The 19689-nt window shown below is 38.1% G+C and overlaps 1 protein-coding gene across 1 annotated transcript in view; it reads right to left on the reverse strand.

The window, feature by feature from the left end:
* Positions 1–8550: 8550 nt before the first annotated feature.
* The window catches only part of LRRC2 (leucine rich repeat containing 2), an 83207-nt gene continuing 72068 nt past the window's right edge, over positions 8551–19689 (reverse strand). Inside the window, exons 6-9 of the mRNA XM_074931782.1 lie at positions 16865–17010; positions 14546–14701; positions 12640–12776; positions 8551–10103 (exon numbers count right to left, since the gene is read on the reverse strand). Of these exons, the coding sequence (XP_074787883.1) occupies positions 10054–10103; positions 12640–12776; positions 14546–14701; positions 16865–17010 (489 nt within the window). The 3' untranslated portion in view covers positions 8551–10053. The remainder of the gene's footprint in view (positions 10104–12639; positions 12777–14545; positions 14702–16864; positions 17011–19689) is intronic.

The following is a 19689-nucleotide window of genomic DNA, read 5'->3' on the forward strand; positions in this document are numbered from 1 at the left end:
TTCTCTGTTTATTGAAGCAGCTTCTAATATCTGCAAATGATGATGAATGTCAGGCAGTATTTACTCATGACTTAAGATTATTCCAGTCTAGTTCTCCTGAAGACTACTGCATTATATAAATATTCAGTCAGAATTCATATTCAGAGTGTCAGAGTTGACAACAGAGCAAATAATACTCTTCCATTAAATCTGCCATATTGAACCTGTACCCAGGCCATACAAACTTTCAGTATTGCTGAAACACTACAACTGGAATCAGACACATGAAACAAAGCAGATTTCAGGACGTATGTCCTGTCCCTGGATCACAGAACCACTGAAGGTGAAAGGGACCTCTAGGTCCAACACCTGTGCTCAAGCATAGTCATCTAGAGTAGATGTCCCTAGATTATATCCACAAAAGTTTTAAATATCTTCAAGGATGGAGACTCTGCCATCTCCCTGGGCAACCTGTGCCAGTGGTCAGTAATCCTCGTAGTAAAAATGTGTTTCCTGATGTTCAGGAGGAACCTCTTGTGTTTCGGTTTATAAGAAAGCATAAGAAAGACGAAGGAGATTCTCCACCCCCTGCTAGACGCAGGAGGAAACATGGTAACAAGTGATGAGGAGAAGGCTGAGGTGCTTAATGCCTTCTTTGTCTCAGGCTTTAACAACAAGACTAGTTGTACTGAGGGAATCCAGCTCCTCAGCCAGAAGACAGAGACTGGGAGAATAACACCCCCTACAATCCAGGAGGAGACAATCAGTGACCTGCTGCATCACACAGACACACACAAGTCTATGGGACCGGATGGGATACACCTGAGAGTGCTGAAGGAGCTGGCTGGGGTGCTCGCCAAACCGCTTTCCATCATTTACCAGCAGTCCTGGCTGACCAGGGAGGTTCCAACAGATTGGAAATTGGCCAATGTGACACCCATCTATAAGAAGGGTCAGAAGGATGATCCAGGAAATGACAGGCCTGTCAGCTTGACTTTGGTGCCTGGGAAGGTGATGGAGCAGCTCATCCTGAGTACCATCACACAGCACATGAGGGACAACCAGATGCTCAGGCCCAGTCAGCATGGGTTTATGAAAGGCAGGTCCTGCCTGACAAACCTGATCTCCTTCTACGACAGGGTGACCTGCTTATTGCATGAGGGAAAGGCTGTGGGTGTTCACAGAATCACATAGAATCATCAGGGTTGGAAAAGACCTTGAAGATCATCCATTCCAACCATCAACCCAAGATTAACAGTTCCCAGCTGCACCATATCCCTAAGCAATATGTTGACCCTACTCTCAAACACCTCCAGGGATGGGGACTCCACCACTGCCCTGACCAACAGCCCATTCCAACGCCTAATAACCTGTTCTGTAAAGAAATGCTTCCTAATATCCAGTCTAAACCTTCCCTGGTGCAACTTGAGGCCATTACTTCCTGTCCAATCCTTATTACTTTGTTAAAGAGACTCATCCCCAGCTCTCTGCACCCTCCTTTCAGGGAGCTGTAGAGGGTGATGAGGTCTCCCCTCAGCCTCCTCTTCTCCAGACTAAACACCTCCAGTTCCCTCAGCCGCTCCTCGTACGACCTGTGCTCCAGACCCTGCACCAGCTTCATTGCCCTTCTCTGGACACGCTCGAGTCATTCATGACATCAATGGGCTCCCTAAGCACTCATGGGTGCATCCCATCAGTGCCCATGAACTTAGGTATGTCCAGTTTCCTGACCTGATCCTTGCCCACCAATGATGCATCTTCCTTCTCCAGCCTTTTCCCTTGGTCTCTAGGACCTGGGATACTTGAAGGATAGTCTTGCTAGTAAAGACTGAGGCAAAGAAGGCATTCAGTTCCTCAGCGTTTTATATGTCCTGTGTAAAAGTCCCTAGCCTACTGAGCAGTGGGCCCACATGTCCTGTTCCTGGGTCACAGAACCACTGAAGGTGGAAGGGACCTCTAGACATCACCTGGGTCTGTCTTTTGTCATTTATGTGTTTATAGAAGACTTTCTGTTACCCTTGACCTTCCCCATGAGATTCATCTCCAGGTGGGCTTTGGCTTTCCTAGCCATGCTTTCTTCTGCATAACTGGACAGTGTCTTTTTATGCCTCCCAGGTTACCTGCCTCTGTTTCCACATTCTGTATACTTTTTTCTCTCTCAGTTTTGTCAGGAACTCATCATTCATCCACACAGGCCTCCTGTCATTTTTATTTGACTTCTTGCTCATTGGCATGAACTGCTTTTGAGCTTAGAGGAGGTTATCCTTGGAGATCAATCAACTTTCTTGGCCGCTTATTTCTTCCAAGGTCTTATCCTATGGGACACTTTCAAACACATTCCCAAAGAGGTCAAAGTCTACTCTCCTGAAGTCCAGAGTTGTCATCTTGCTTTTTACTCTGCTCCCTTTCAAGATCCCAGACTCCATCATTTCATAGTCACTGCAGCCAAGGCTAACTTTGACCTTCATATCCCCAGAAAGCCCTTGTTTATTTGTAAGTATGAGGTCCAGCAGAACATCTCTTCTGGCTGGATCCTCTACACTTCCATCAGGAAACGTTCACTGGTTTCCTTCAGGAAACTCCTGGACTGATTATGTCCTGATGTCTTGTCCTTCCAGCAGAAATTGGGGTAGTTGAAGCCCTCCACAAGGACTAGGGCCTGTTAACATGAAGCTGCTTCTAGCCGTCTGTAGAAGGCCTCAGCCACTTGTTCTTCCTGATCCACTGGCCTATAGCAGACACCCACTGCAGTGTCACCCATACTGGTCTACTTGTTAATCCTTACCTATAAAATCCCTGTTGGCTCTTCATCCTTCCCCAGGGAGATCTTCATGCATTCCAGCCACTCTTTTACATAAGGAGCAGCTCCACCTCCTCATTTTCCCAGGCCGTCTTTCCTAAAGAGCCTGAATACTTCCATTGCAGCACTCCAGTCACACAAGCCATCCCACCACATCCCCGTGATCCCAATAAGAGCACAGCCCTGCAACTGCACAGAGATCTCTGATTCCTCATGTTTACTCCCCATGCTGTGTGCATTAGTGTGCAGGCACTTGAAAGAGGCACCCCAGCATGCTGATTTCCCAGAAACTGTCTGGGAGATTTCTACACCATGGTGTCTTGTAGGCACTTCCTTGCTTATATGCAAAAGCTTGAGCCCTATTTTGTGGATTTTGTTCCCTTTCACTCACATCACTCCAGTCCCTTATATGTCAACACTGCCCATCACTCCTTCCCAGGGTTGCTTGTAACTCTCTCCCTCTCCTGTTATTCCTATTTTAAAGCTCTTCTTACCAGACCAGCCATCCTGCTGGCAAAGATACCGTTGTCCCACTTTATTAGATGGATCTCATCTCTCCCATTCAGATGCTGATCCTCAAAAAAGTTCCCATGATCATAGAAACCAAACCCAGCTGGAGACACCAGTTCTGCAACCACTTGCTAACACATAGTCAACCCTCTCCCCTCACCAGTAGGATTGAGAGAAACACCACCTGGGTCCCATAACCCTGTTTATCACCCCCAGAACTCTGTAGTTACTTTTGATACTCTTGAGGTTGTCCCTGGTAGTATCACTCATGCCTAAATGGGAGAAGAGCTGGGGATAATAGAAGGTGGGCCAAGTTTTAGCAGTGTCTCCACAACATCCTAGATCCACAGCCCCAGAAAACAGCAAAATTCTTTGGACAACAGGTCAGACTGACAGGTGAGTGCCTCAGTCCCCTGTGGCAGAGAGTGACCCATTGCTATCACTCACCGCTTCCTCCAGGTTATCTTGCGTGGTTCAGAGTTAGTCATCCTGGTTATTTTATTTGAAAGCACACCTACCTCCTCCACAGCTTTGAGGGTAGCAAACCTGTCCCACAGCTGCAAGGCTTCAGGTGGAGCAGAAGCCTTCCTGCTAGACTGTGATGTGCCCTGGGGTGAAACATGCAACATGTTTTTAACAAACCAAGGAACGTTTAAGGAGCAAATATCAAGTGTTAATATAGTATCATACCTAGAGCATTAAATGAGACAGGCAGTAAAGAACAGGGGTATAAATTAAGTCCCTCAGCCGGGATATAGTATTTCTCTGTTGAGAACTTCTGACCAGCATGCCATCATCTGTTATACACATAGCACATGCCAAATATTAATTACTGTGACTGATTCAGGGAAAACACAGTTTAGGAGTTGATTGTCAATACCAGATAACCAACAAGCTCTTAAAAATTACATGCCAATTTCTTTTTTAATTTGTAGGAGAGATTTCTAATATGAACTTCTGAATTTTCAATTGTTAGATAAATAAAAAAGTGAAAGAAAAAGAAAGAGTAGGAATGAAACAGACAGGGGAAACAGAGTCTTGAAGTCTTTCCCCATTTACACTAAGCCTGAAAGCTCCAGGTAGTTCAGCTTAATACAACATAAACTTATACTAGTACAAAGTAAGAGGAAAAGGAACTACAGGATATTTTCTGGGCAGAAACTTTCCCATAGTAGAACCTTCCAACATACAAAAAGCCTGCTTATAGCATAAAAGCAGATATATCCTAATCATTTTCAGCCATGTCACAGTATTGTTAATGAGCACTTCACTGCAACTGAAATACTATTGCTTTCCTTAAACCCTCATTCCTGAAATCATGTGCTACCTTAAAATGACAACACATGCTTTGATGTACAGCTCCCACAGCTATAGAGGAAGGAACCTTGGTGACAGGAACTTTTTTAAAATGTGAAAACAAAACCAGATTTACCTTTAAAAAAAAAAAAAAAGTTTTACCTCCTTTAGTTACCTGGTTGTATCAAGTTTCTGCAGTTGCCAATGTCTAACTGCCGAACTCACCTTCTTCAAATGCACTCAGAACACATAGTTGACTTGCTCTACCTCTCTGGGGCCAGAGTAGCACCAGAAAAATTATGAAATCAATATATTTTCAAATCTTTGTCTTAACAGAAAGTTATAGAGATACTACAGGTGACATACCATTGCAGATTTTAAACCAGCAAACACAGAATAAGAATGAAACATTGAATAACTTTTCATGCCATTCATAAAACTGTAGAAAGTCTGAAAGAAATATGTTGTTGTGTTCCTATGTGCAAAACACTGCAACTAGTGTACACACAAAAAATTTGACACATCCCAGGCATAGATAGCAGCTTCAGTAGCTTAGAGGAGCACCATGTGCATTTATCAACTTAAGGTGTAACACATTGTACAGTGTAGCACATTGTTTTTTCTAAACATATTATTTTATGCCATTACATAATACATAGGACCAAAGGCTGACTAGCCTCAACTTGTCTGGACCTGTGTAACAAGTGAAAAAGAAAATGAAATGTAAATTTGGATTCAAACATTGCTCTTGCATAGCCTAAAACTGATTTTTAGTTCTCTAAGCTGATATTCTTCCTTACATATCTATTCACCTTGTTTTGACAGCTAGTTTAATTATTCGATAAATGTCACTGTTGATTTTAGGAAAAGGCTGAAAGCAATAGTGGAAAATAGAAGCTCTGAACATAGCAGAGGCATTATGTTTAAGATGTAATTGATTTTAGAAATAAAATGCATCTTTACTAAGATTTTGCTGAACCTCGGGTAGTTATGTTGCAGTTGGCAACAAGAAAACAGAAAGTTCCAAGGAGAGGTAAGAGATAGTAATGATCCTTTCACATTAATGTCAGTCAGCACATAATGAGAACAGCATGCAGACCCCCTATTTACAATAAGCAACACCCATAACTATGAATGGACCAGTGAAGGAGACAGCGAGCTGTAGGATAGAATATGGTCACAGCTGAAATCAGCTCAAGCAGTAGATTCAGTGCTGAAAAGAGAGAAGACAGTTCCTGAACTGCTTAACATATAGAAGGGTTATCCATGAGGTACATAACCAGCATTATGCTGAGTTACAGTTCTTCTGTTTATTAGGACTAGTTTAAATGAGGCCTGAAAATCAGGAAAAAAAAAAAAAATATATAATTTCCAATCTCCTTCCATCCTCTACGACGCAGGAGCTAATCTGTATGGAACTAGAGGTCCAGAGACCAGGACCTAGCAGCTACTGAAGTCAAGTCATCAAGAAAGAACATTCCCTGTTTATCATTTTGTTCAGTGCTTCCTTTGCAGAAAATAAACACAGTAAAACAGTTCCAGTGGTGTGAATGTTCAATGAGGAAAAAAAGACTATATTGTTCAGTGTTAACTGTAAATTTTAAACCAAAATCTGATGCAACACTGTTATTCCTAGGTACTCATTAATCAAATTTCAGGTTGTTTGCTTTCATTATAAGTTTATTTTCCTAGTTTATACTTTGTTATCCTTAAAAACAAGGCCAAAACTGTGTAGAACAAGCAAAAGGAACACAATGAAAAGTAATTATCTGGTTTATTTTTGCACATTGAGCAACTGAGTATTCTATAACACATATTTCAATTGCTCCCAGTCTTTCTGCTTTTGAATAGCAGCTACTTGTGAAGCAGAAGGAGTGTTGGGTTTTAGGAAGTGTAGTATCTGACATCAGAAGCTTGAAAATAGCATATTTTGCTATTAGTACACTTTAATCATAAAATTATTCACTTTCAAAAACTGAAAAAGTATATAGTATGCCAATAACAAAATTGTCTTCCCTGGAAGTGTTGGGTTTTACTGAAAGATAATAGTCTAAAGTAAAACTACCAGTAAACCAAGCTAGAAGATAATAATCTAAAGTAAAACTACTAGTAAACCAAGCTAGATAGAAACCCAATAAAATTAGACTCCATTCAAAATGAGGTGTCTTTTGACACAGAGGTTTTATATTGCAATGGATGACACCAATAAAATTATATTTAACAGCACATGATAACACATGTGATAACATATATTCTCACAGTATTTTTGTTTTATAGGACTTAGAAGTAGAACTCAAATGCAGTTACGCTGAAATTAGGACTTTCAGTTATAGCCGACATTATCCACTGGACAGCTTAGGTATAATGGAGACAGTTGTATATGTACATCATCTTCCTCTTAAGCAGAGGTACTTGACAAATTCTGTGACAGAAATACTACTTTCTTTCTGATTTTAGGAAATAACGTTCTACAAGAGCTAGGAATAAAAGCTATCAGCCCTGCAGGGAAGTATTTCAGGATACCGGTGGATGAAAAATTGGGCATAAACTGGCAATGTGTGCATGCAGCACAGAAAGCCAACTGTATCCTGCATCAAATGGTGCATGACAAGCAGATCAAGGGAAGTGATTCTCCCCTCTACTCTGCTACCATGAGACTCCACCTGGAGTACTGTGTCCAGCTGTGGGGTTCCCCAATACAAGACGTGGACCTGTTGGAGCAGGTCCAGAGGAGGGCACAGAAATGGTCAGAGGACTGGAACACCTCTCCTGTGAGAAAAGGCTGAGAGAGCTGAGTTATTCAGCTTGGGGAAGAGAAGGCTCCAGGGAGACCTTCTTGCAGCTTTTCAATATATAAAGGGGGATTATCAGAAGGGTGAAGAAAGACTTTTTACCAGGGTTTGTAGTGATAGAACAAGGTGTAACAGTTTTAAACTGAAATGGGGTAACTTTAGATTAGAGATAAGGAAGAAACTCTTGACTGTGAGGGTGGTGACACACTGGAACAGGTTGCCCAGAGAAGTTGCAGATGTGACATCACAGGAAGCATTCAAGGTCAGGTTGGACAGGGCTTTGAGCAACCTGATCTACTAAAAGATGAGCCTGCATGTGGCAGATAGGTTGGGCTAGATAATCTTTGAAGATGCCTTCCAATGGAAACCCCTCTGTGATTCTATGAAAATTAGATTCACAGATGTCCAAAATCAAGTTGGGGAACACTAGTTTGATTCCCTGTATAGCATTAACCATTTTCCATGGCTTACTTTTTAAGCAATTTTTTTAAGGAAAATGTTAACCTGGACTTAAAGTTTGCTAGTGACTGAGAATTCATCAGTGTTTTATGAATTGTCCCATGGTTACTCTTACTGAAAAATGGGCCATTTTTTCCTATGTTCAAATTTATTATTTCATGTTTTAGACTTTTGCCTTACGTTTGTCTGCTGCAGTAAAATCATGCTGTTTCTAGACTGCAATTTTTCACTGATAAATATTGATGACCAAATGGACTTGTTCGCAGTTTAATGAACTTAAAAATATGTGTTTTCTATTTATGCTATTGTTTTTTTTTCTGAACATTCCCCAGTTTATTTGCATCACTCTTAATTATGAACAGCATAAATCTTTCAAGATTAGCAACAAAGTTAAATATACTAATACAACTTCTCTATTCAAGTACCTTCTGTTAATATATCCTAAAATTCTCACACTAGAATTTGCACTGGGAAGTTTTGTTCAGTTAATTGTGTCTGCACCTTTAGTTTTCCTTAAAGTTTCAACTCCCATATAAACACAGCAGTTGTAATTTCCATTCCTATGATTTTCAGTGGATCATATTATTCTACAATAGAACTCTAGAAATGCCAAATCAGATGTCTTACAGAAGTTTATTATATCAATATCTAATCAACCAAATTTATAATTTCACTAAAAGCAAGTTTGGTAGTTTCAGATAGCCTGATTGCTATAAGACCACTTTGACTGCCACTATTTTATCATAGTTCAAGACCTTTGTAATAAAAACAACATATCAGATCTTCCATTATTCTGTTTCAGATAAATGTTAAGTTTTCTTGGAGTTTTTTGAAACTTTCTCTTTGTTCCAGGATTTGCTTAAAATCAGTATTAACACCTAGAGACGTACTCAAGAAGATTTCATTTCGGATAGTAACATGAGCACAGGAGTTTGTGGCTGGGAAAAATAACGCATGATATTTACAGATTCTCTTCTCTCAAAAGAATGAATGTTTAAAAGTTAAAAAGGAAAGAAAACATCAAAGCCAGTATTTTTTAATATAGAAGTCTTGAGAAGTACATCCTTTGTTGCTTTGCTTTTTAAATATGAATGTCACTCTACTGTAAAAAACTGGACATAGCTCATCTGTAATAAAAATTCAAGATGTAAATATCATTTCCCCTAACTGAACTTATAAATTTATGAATATTTAAATTCTCTAATTTGAGTCCAATTTGAGTCAAAATTCTCAGTCTCAAGTCTTTTTAGATTTAAAAGTATTGATTTATTAAACAAAATATATGTGTAAAACTAGACTTCTGAAACTCTACATTATATACACTTACATAATTGTATATAAACAGATTATTAAGTAGCAAGCAAAATAACTTTTTATCCAGCAAACTCATTCTTATACAACATGGGAAATAACAATAAATATCCACAGAATCTTGTAATGTGAAACCATTAGTAGAAGACAGTATCATCATTTTGCAGATAGTATTCGTCTGCACTACTTAATCCCTAAAATTTTATTTAATACACTGCTATATTATAAAACTGCTTAGCACAGAAGTTTCAGTCATTTTAGTATCTGAATTTGTGGACAGGTAAAAGCTTATAATATGCTTGGAAAAAAAGCAGCAGAATTGCTACATTTTCTATATATAAAGTTGTTGAAACTTATCTAAAATGAAAAATCCCAGGGAGGACAATTTCCTTGAAGAACAGAAAGTAAATTCAAACTATGTATGTGTTTACACTTTAAATATTGTAAAGAACTGAATGTGCTATGTGGTTTTAAGAATACAAGAGATCACATTCATTTTCTAAATTAATCCTTCTCCTCTTATAAAATCAAATTTATTTTTAAGATGATGATTTTTGTTCCACAGTTTCAACTACAATGGACAATGTCTTCATCCTGAGGGCATCTATGCCTGTGTATACTTTATTACAGTGAATAATTACTTTCAGCAGGTCTATATGTAAATTAATGGCTGTGGCTGTGGACTTGAAAATAAACATGTTGATTTAAAAGGTGAAACAACATCTTATGAAGGCTCTACTGATTTGTTTTATCTGTAGTTACTGGGAGCAACTACAGCAACAAATAAAGAAATTCATTATGAATTTGAAATGCTTCTGGCCACCTGTGTTTTCCAGTTTTCTCTATTCAGGTGGATAAAAATAGAGTTATTCTGATATTCACTAGTGATTTAGAGATTTTTGATCTTCAAAGCTGAAGACTGAGTAATACTTTTGTAGTGTAGGAAGGAGTAGAATCTGTGAAAAGAAAAAAAAAAAAAAAAAAGAAATATATTTCATTTCAGACTTCAGATATGTAATCCAGTGCAAATAAATGGACCCCTGAGCTAGAAACAGCTAGGTTTGGTTTTATTTCAAAGGTACTCTACAAGTGATCTCTGTGCTATCTTTCAAGAATGCTCCTAGCTTGTATTATACAGAAGTTATTCCTCCTCCAGTCTGCTTTTCAAAGGCAGGTCTTGGCATAATCTATAGCACAAGTTCAGAAGCAGTAAATCCGAGTCATTCATGATGCAGCCACACCATAAAAAGCACGGAGATAAGTTTTGTCTAGGGAGGCAGAAAAGTGTATCCCTCAGCTGGTTTGCCCCAAAGGAGTATAAAGCTGGCCTCTGTGCAACAGGGACAAATGCAGGTTTGAGGCAGCCTGACAGCCATTATTTTAGACTCCACATTTCACAAGTATGTAAATACCATTGCATCACTACATATTTCATGAGTATCACTGAAGTCAAATTATGATCTCAGTTTTTCCTGCATTCCTTCACTCCATTTAAACCACTGTTGCTACCATTATTAGAATCAGGCACTTTTATAGCAGACTTCACTTTAGACGTAGATGGCGTGAATACTTATGGACATTAAGTAACAAAAGTCTAGTATCAGAACATGAAAAGTATTCCGCAGCCACATTTTGTGGTCTTTCTTTACATTTCTCTCCTACTATACAGACCACTTATGTGAAATGCAAGGAATAAAAAGATACCATAAGATTCATTGCACAAAAATTCATTTCTACACACAAACTCTCAAAAGAAATTTGAAGAGACCCTACAGGGTATTTTAGCTCAGGGGAAATTTTCCGTTTGTTTCCTAACATGTTTTACTAAGTAAGACTCAAGAGATTGACAGTTACTTAATTATGGTAAATAAACGACAGAATAGCAAAACAAAGTAATATGTAAACTTCCATGTGCTATGCACTAAAGACAAAGGCAGTTTGTTACTGCAGTTATTTTACTACAGTGATTTTACAGTGATTAAGCAATTAGTACATTGATACAAATAAACTGATAAAGAATGTCCTATCAATACAAAAACCATTTCATATATATGCTGTGTTTCATTTTGAAGAGGAGAAGCACTTCTGCAGGAAGTCAAAATCATCAGTGCTAATCCCAAGAGACATAAGTAAATCTTGAGAATGAGGATAATCACTACATATGTTATCATTGATTTAAGGTTATGCATGTACAAACACACCATTAATTTTGTGTACATTTGTTCAATAACAACTGTTTTAGTTAGGGCCCAAACTTTTAGAAAAACACAGTTGACATTTTCACTTTTAATCTTATTTAATAACAGAATCACAGAATCAACTAGGTTGGAAAGGACCTTGAAGATCATCCAGTCCAACCATTAACCCAACATTAACAGTTCCTACCTACAGCATATCCTTAAGCTCTAAATCGACCCTACTCTTGAACACCTCCAGGGATGGGGACTCCAGCACCTCCCTGGGCAGCCCATTCCAACAACAACCCCTTCTGTAAAGAAATGTTTCCTAATATCCAGTCTAAACCTTTCCTGGTGCAACTTGAGGCCATTCCCTCTTGTCCAATCACTTATTACTTGGTTCAAGAGACTCATCCCCAGCTCTCTGCACCCTCCTTTCAGGGAGCTGTAGGGGGCGATGAGGTCTCCCCTCAGCCTCCTCTTCTCCAGACTAAACACCCCCAGTTCCCTCAGCCGCTCCCCGTATGACCTGTGCTCCAGACCCTGCACCAGCTTCGTTGCCCTTCTCTGGACACGCTCGAGTCATTCAATGTCCTTTTTGGAGTGAGGGGCCCAAAACTGAACACAGGAATCGAGGGGCGGCCTCACCAGTGCCGAGTACAGGGGTCAGATCCCTTCCCTGTCCCTGCTGGCCACGCTATTGCTGACACAAGCCAGGATGCCATTGGCCTTCTTGGCCACCTGGGCACACTGCTGGCTCCTGTTCAGCCGGCTGTCAATCAGCACCCCCAGGTCCCTCTCTGACTGGCAGCTCTCCAGCCACTCCTCCCCAAGCCTGTAGCGCTGCTGGGGGTTGTTGTGGCCCAAGGGCAGCCCCCGGCATTTGCCCTTATGGAAACTCCTCCAGTTGGCCTCAGCCCATGGCTCCAGCCTGTCCAGGTCTCTCTGCAGAGCAGATCAACACTCCCACCCAACGTGGTGTCATCTGCAAACTGACTGAGGGTGCACTCGATCCCCTTGTCTAGATCATCAATAAAGATGTTAAACAGGAGTGGCCCCAACACGGAGCCCTGGGGGACACCACTCGTTACCAGCCACCAACTGGATTTAACTCCGTTCACCACAACTCTCTGGGCCCGGCCATCCAGACAGTTTTTTACCCAGCAAAGTGTGAGATCAACCAAGCCTCAAACATAACGGACAATTACATTTTAAGGGTATATTGTTAGTACTCTCAAAAATTAATGTTCAAAAAATATGTCTGTATTTATATCCAAAATAGCAGGAAGTTTACTGCAAGTTAGTTAACACATACCCCTTTCCTTTAGGTCTTCAATATATGCTTTCATAAACTCTTTCTCAAATTGCTCACGTTCACGTTCACTTTCTACAATTTCTTCAGTGTCTTCACATACAATAGTTTCAACAGGGCTGTCCTTGAGACTTACAAATCTAGAAAGAGATTAATGCAACAATATATGCAACAGGCTTCTGAACATCACTGGCCAACATGAATGACATTTTAGAAGTTGCTACTACAGCCATAACGAGAAACGTAGAGCATATTTTCTCAATTTTTGCATTGTGGCATTGTTAATATCCATCTATTATTGGAAATAAAAATTTCAAATTGAACATTTTCTATACTCCACTTTCAATATAAAAATGATCAGATTTATCTCTTTCTTTTTGCCTATCTACATAAATCATTATATTTCTCTATTATGGAAATTCTGACAGACTACACTGTAATTTCACTTCTGTTAATGAGCAGTATGAACTCCATTCTAACAACATCACCTAGCAATCTGGTACTTTGTCAGTATCACTTAGCTGACAAGTATCACCATTTTTTCATTGTTATGTTTCTTCTCTTTTGCAGTGCATGACTGGATGTGTATTATGTCATATTTGCAAATTTCCTAAAGCTACACTTTGCAGGTGAAAATCTAGATGGTTACATAAACAACTTACATAATGTGCAAATTAAGCGCACAACATTCTAAAAATCTCTGATGGTATTAGCACTCCAAAAAGGAAAACAAACAATAAAATCGTTACTCTTAAAAGAACAAACGCTTCAACAAATCATATGGCTTTTTAAAATCTCACAAACTGCTATGAATCTGTGGTTGGTTGACCTTGGTTGGCCAGCTTCCCACCAAGCAGCTCTCTCACTCCCCCTCTTCAGCACAATAGGGAAGAATTTAAGATACAAAACTCATAGGTTGAGATAAAGACAGCTTAATGGAGAAAATCAAAGACATGCACAGAAACAAAGCAAAGCCAAAAAAATTATTCTCTAGTTTTCATCAACAGGCAATGTCCAGCCACTTCCTGGGCAGCAGGGTCTCAGTACATGTAATGGTTGCTTTGGAAAACAAACACCTGAATAACAAATGTCCCATCTTCCTTCTCCTTTCTCTTAGCTTTTATTGCTGTGCATGATGTCATAGGTTATGGAATATGCCCTTGGTCAGTTTGAGCCAGCTCTCCCAGCTATGCACCATCCCAATCTCTTGCTCATCCTCATACTACTGGCCTTTGTGGGAGGTACTGCTCAACAATAATCAAAAGCCTTGGTGTGTTATCAACACTATTTTAGCTATGAATACAAAGCCCAGCACTATAATGGATGCTACGGGGAAAGTTAACTCCATCCCAGCCAGACCCAGTCTCAAGTGGTTTCATAGTCAAAGACCTGACCATTGCATGCAGAAATGCAAGATCATTGTAACTGCAGACTGAAAAGCCTTTTAGTCTTGTCCTGCATGCAGCAACAAAGTGTTTTTTCACAACAAATATATAAATTACCCAATTCATGTGACATTCTTTAACCTTTTAACTAGCCACATCTCCCACTCCCAGCAGCATTCTTTTGACAGCACTGAGTTTATCAACAGATGACTTTTAGACTACTGGTCCCGCTCTGGGGCATGGCTTTGCACACCCAGTTAGAGTTACTATGACCAAGTCTACACAGAAATAGCAGTTCAGGCAAACAGATGCACACTGTGAGGAACTAGCAGATGAAAATCAGAAAGTTGCCACTGTTCTGCAATTTCCAATCTCTAGTGCTTCCTTAAGGGCTCTGAGATAAATTGGGTCAGAATTTGACCACCAGGCGTTGTAGAAACTGATGCTTTTTGAAAGTATTTCTCCTGGGTGCATCCATCTTATCTTTTTAAGAACATATTCCTTTCTCTCTTACTTTTACTTACTTTAAACCTGTAGTTGACTCACAGATGGCTGTGGGTATCTCAACCAGGTCATCGCCACTGACAACTAGCAAACTAAGCTTTGGCATATTGACCAGAGCTCTGGGCAAGTAAGTCAACTTATTCTTCTGTAGGAGGAGAGTCTGAAGTTGATCTAACCTGTAAAAATATAAAAGTTAAAGATTACTTGAAATATTTATTTCAGACAGGAGCATCTATCCAAAGTAGCAATATAGACTTAATCTTGTGTAAAAGAAGAACAATTACATGTACCATCTTTGGCTTCTCAAAATTTGCTCATACCACACTTTCACAAATTGTCATCAACTTTAATGGAAATTTCAAGTCATGGTTCAACATTATAGATATTAATAGTATACCTCTGACAAGTACTCAGAAGCATGCCCAAGAAAAAATGTTACAAAAATCACTGTACTTTCATACCAAAGATGTTGACAGAATATGATATAAAGCCTCACCATGTGTATCCCAGAACTAATGAAAAATACGGATCACCAGTTCCCACCTTTGCCCATATGTTGGATTCTATGAACTAGATAGGTCCGTGCTAGGCAGTATACTCCCATCTGCTGTTCTGCACTACTAATTAGTACTGTGGGGAGCAAGAGAAAGACCAGCTCCTGGTCGTATGGCTCTTACAAGTCATCCCACTGAAATCAATTTAATGATGATGTTTTGCGGAGGAAGGCATTGGGCTCCTTTTGCTTTATTTCCCCTGGCTTTTCCTAATGCAATAGTAATTTGTGGCTGAGCATTTATTCTTTAGAGTAGATAGAAGAGAAAAAGCATAGCAAACTGATGTTTGTCTCATTTGACTAGAAGGGCCCATTCCTGAAACACTGTTATGGGCTACTGTTTATCAGGCCAATATGATTTGTTTGAATTCAGGAAAGATATTAAGTAAAGCTTCAGTTTACTGCCAACTCATATTTTTTAATCACAGACTTCATGGTAGCTCATTGAGTTTCTTTGACACTGCAGGCATTGTAATCATGAGTCTGAATAAGAATATCAGTTTACTGGGGTGAGGGGAGATCATGATATTTTCTACTCTTCAGAATGCACATGAGCCCAAGAGATCTCAAAATTCAAAACCCAAAGTCAAACAAAGGAAAACCTTATCTTGTGGTGTCTGATTATGATGCTTTAGTATCAAGGCTGGCAGCTCAGTACAAAATGGAGAAAATTAAATGTAGAAAAAGAATATTGTGGAGATAGAGAAATATTTATAGGTTGGAAAAATGACCCTTGAGAGGGTATCCTTCCATAAAATAAAATTATCCTCTTAGAAGCTCTTTGAACTTAATCAAATCTCTGCTCAGAACACCTGGGGAACAAAATGGCAGGTTTATGCTGTCATGGGTAAAGCATGTGAGTTGCCAATACAAATTAAGACTTCAGTCCTGTTGTCAGAGAAATATGTGATTACACAATGTCCCAGAAAAGTCTTTTGCTCAGAAACAAAGGTCTTGTGAAAGTTAAAGTGGAATGATTTTTATGTGAGGTTTCTTCTGTCTCAGGAATGTCTATTAATAAATAACACATATTTTTTTAATAAACTCTAGTTAATATATGTTTTGGTTTACTTACGGTTATGTAAAGTTTTGTAAATCAAGTTACAACAGGACTCCAGACTGAATAAATAGGCCCAGGGATAAGAAAAAGTGCTTTCTCAGCCTAGTAAGTCCCATTAAAGTGATCAGCATGATTCTTTTAAAACCAGAAGTATCTCTAAATTGTGAGTGAATATATGTGTGCACATGCATATATGCTTCAGAGTAGGAGGGGAAGATTGTCAGTGTCTTTTTTAAACTTAGCAATATTTTTCTGTTTTACTGCTAAAGTTTATCAGGTTCTTTCAGTAACTTAAATATACTTTAATTCTTCTTTCCCTTCATCCAATCTAGCTTCCAGAGAGATACTGCTTCCAACTCCATATGCTGAGTCCCTTTTGCTGGAAATGGGGCAGAGTATGCCTCATGAACTTCCCAAAGAACAATGCCTGGATATAATGACAAATTATCATGAATGCAACAGAAAACATAATTAGGTAACTGAACAGTAGAGAAACTGCCTTTGCAGTTTGCCATCAATGAGATAGAAAATGTAGTTTCTGTTCTCTGACCTAGTCCATTAATAATCTTCGTAAATCTTACATGCAAAACTATCTGATGCATTTCCAAATGTGATTTTTTTTTTTTTCTTATGTTGTTTGTCATTAATGGTGTCTCCTGAAGCTTGTTACTTTCTAGATTCACTTTATAGTTCACAAGACTTTCAATGAATTTAAATATAAACTACCTGTCTATATCTTCTGGGAGATCTTTCAGGTTGTTGCTGCTAACATCCAACCACTGCAAATTAGACATCCGGAGTACACAAATTGGAATAGAATGGAACTTGTTTGCTGAGACATCCACAACTGTGACTTGTTTCAGGTTACTTAGCTAGAAAGAAGTGGTGCTTTATTTTAGTTACATTTTGCAAATACAAGAAGACATTTAATTAATCAAACATTTTTATTCCTCTCAAAGCACTTAGAAAAGCAAGAATGGCATGATTTTTTTTACTCAACATTTTGCCAACTTATCTCTTAGTCATTATTTTATAGGAAAACGATTTCAGAAATAAATACTTCACAAAATGTTCATCACCTGTCTAACACTGTCATGTTATTGAATAAAATTTTAATTCTAAAAAAAAATATGTTTTCAGATGATACCAAGACTGGAACCAGACGATGATGGTTTCTTCCTAGGTTACATATGAATTTCTTAAGTGACAAAATACTTCTACAATTTACAATAGTTTGATAATTAATAGATGCCAGGTTACCATTCTCAAAATCAGAGATTTTATAACTCCATCAAAAATACATAGATTTCCTTTGTTATAACTTTATTATGCAGTGAGAGTGTACTGCTAAGAGACACTTAGAAAATTAATCTGCCAGTTTAAGCTAACAGAAAATTTGGTCCAATATTTTTCAAAGATCTTTAAAAATATATCTTCCATACTGCTAACTAAATATATAATAAGGTGCACCAGAGCTTTTTATTTGAATAATTTTCAAAGGAATTACATTTTTAAGTAATAAACCTTTAGTGAAATGAAGGTTAACTACAAATGTAAAATATACCTGTTAAAGAAATAAATGTGTTAAATAAAGCTCTCTGTGTACTGAATCAATTATTCACACTACCAGCATTCATAAAATCATGCAGCTAGCTAAAGTGAATGTCAAAGCAGTATAAATGTTAACCACAAAATGTACTTTAGAATTGAAATTATGTCTCTGAGCTTCTAATCATATGTCACCATCACAATCTAGCTCCATAGATCCTGATACAGAAGACAAAATAGCAAAAAAATTTCATTGGTCTTTGCCTGAAGGTTTCTTAGAGTGTAGAAAATAATTATGAACCAAAAACCCCAAACCAAATATATTTTCTACTTCCAAGTGAGCAAAATTCAAGCACAATATAATTTATGAAAAAAATTAAATAGTAATAAAATATATTCTGAATCCTTCAGAAGGATTTTATTATTATTATTATTTATCGAGAATCAAGTCCCATTTTGTTATATTTTGTAGCCAAACTTCTTACTGCAGTACTGACAGACTTTCATCTTAATTTGACCCTTACCATTTAATATGCTCACACTGATAGCTTCGTACTGTGTCAGAGCTAATTTAATTCGAGATTTTTTTTAGCAGTGGTTAGGGTGGGGGTTTTTTTGGGGGGAGGAGTAGGGTTGTTTTCTTGTTTTGTTTTTTCTATATATAGCCTCATATTGCTGCCAGAACTTAAAATTTGGGGAAATATTTGCAGGGAGAATTAGTGAAGTTTTCATATTACAAACGACTACGCAATTAAGTTTACCTTTCAAAAATATAATAGAAATTCAGAGTTCCTCAAGTCAAAGATATAATTTAAAAATCTGCCCACCACTGCCTTGGTGAGGCATTACCATGGAAATGTCTCACTCCTGATTCAGAACAGGGAAGCACACATTTTATTCTAACGCTTCTCAATTCCATACTATTTTGTAATTTCGAGGACTGACTACCAGCAGTAAACACTCATACTGTAATTTTTCCAGATGCTGGATCTTTTTTTCCAACAAAACACAAGCTCCTTTTGAACAAGGAAACTAGAGTGACTCTTCTAGATCTTAGCAATGAGAGAACAGAGAAAATAATTGGCACCATCTTTACACTGCATTTACTTTGTGGTTTCAAATTATTGTCACAATTCCAAACTCCAAGTCAATATTTCAAGTTTCTCTGCATTCAGAATTTGCTAAAATTGCTCACACATTTCTTTCAGCAAACTTTCCCCAAAAGGAATTTAACAGGCACAAAATTAAAACAATATCCCACAGGCTTAAATGTCACCCAAAATATTCTCAAAACATCCCCAAAGAAGAAAATCACAGTTTCTAAACACCAAGCAGCAGATTATTTTAAAATAGAGTGACATCAGTTCACTCAGTTCACACTTTGTTTTCACATGCAGTCACCTGTCATGCTGAAACAACTTGGCAACTTTAACATTAGGTGGTAAGATGGTATTTCTTCAACAGCAGTAACTATTTTATATACTTTTCTGAAAGTGCTGTATTGCATTAAGTATTAAAAATAACATTAATACAGTGGTATTAGTTTTTTAATAAACGAAGCATTTTTTGCCAGTTTTGAAAATATGTTGGTTTAATACCTGATTAGATGAGAACTTACATTTTTTTCAGGAGTTTGTACTCCCATAAAAATGTACCAACGATATATGAGGCCATAGACTCTCTTGATATAAAATTTGGTCCAGCATGCCACAGAATATATGGAGTCATGATTATACTGTGTAAGCTGCAAGCCTGCAGTACTTGTTCTTTTAGGGTAATATTTAACAAAACCTGTCCATTTTCTATAGTATGTTGAAACCTAATGGATTTTTATTTAATCTGTCTCTGACATGTTACCAACAAACACCTATGATATATGATGCATTGGAAATTACAGCAGCTATGTATTATATTTTCTAAATAAAACCCTGGGTATTTTATTTCTTCTTGAAGGACTGATGGATTTTTTGCACCTTTTATAACATTTCGTTTTTAAACAAGCA

This window comes from Athene noctua, chromosome Z (assembly GCF_965140245.1).
Source record: "Athene noctua chromosome Z, bAthNoc1.hap1.1, whole genome shotgun sequence".
Classification (NCBI taxonomy): Eukaryota; Metazoa; Chordata; class Aves; order Strigiformes; family Strigidae; genus Athene; species Athene noctua.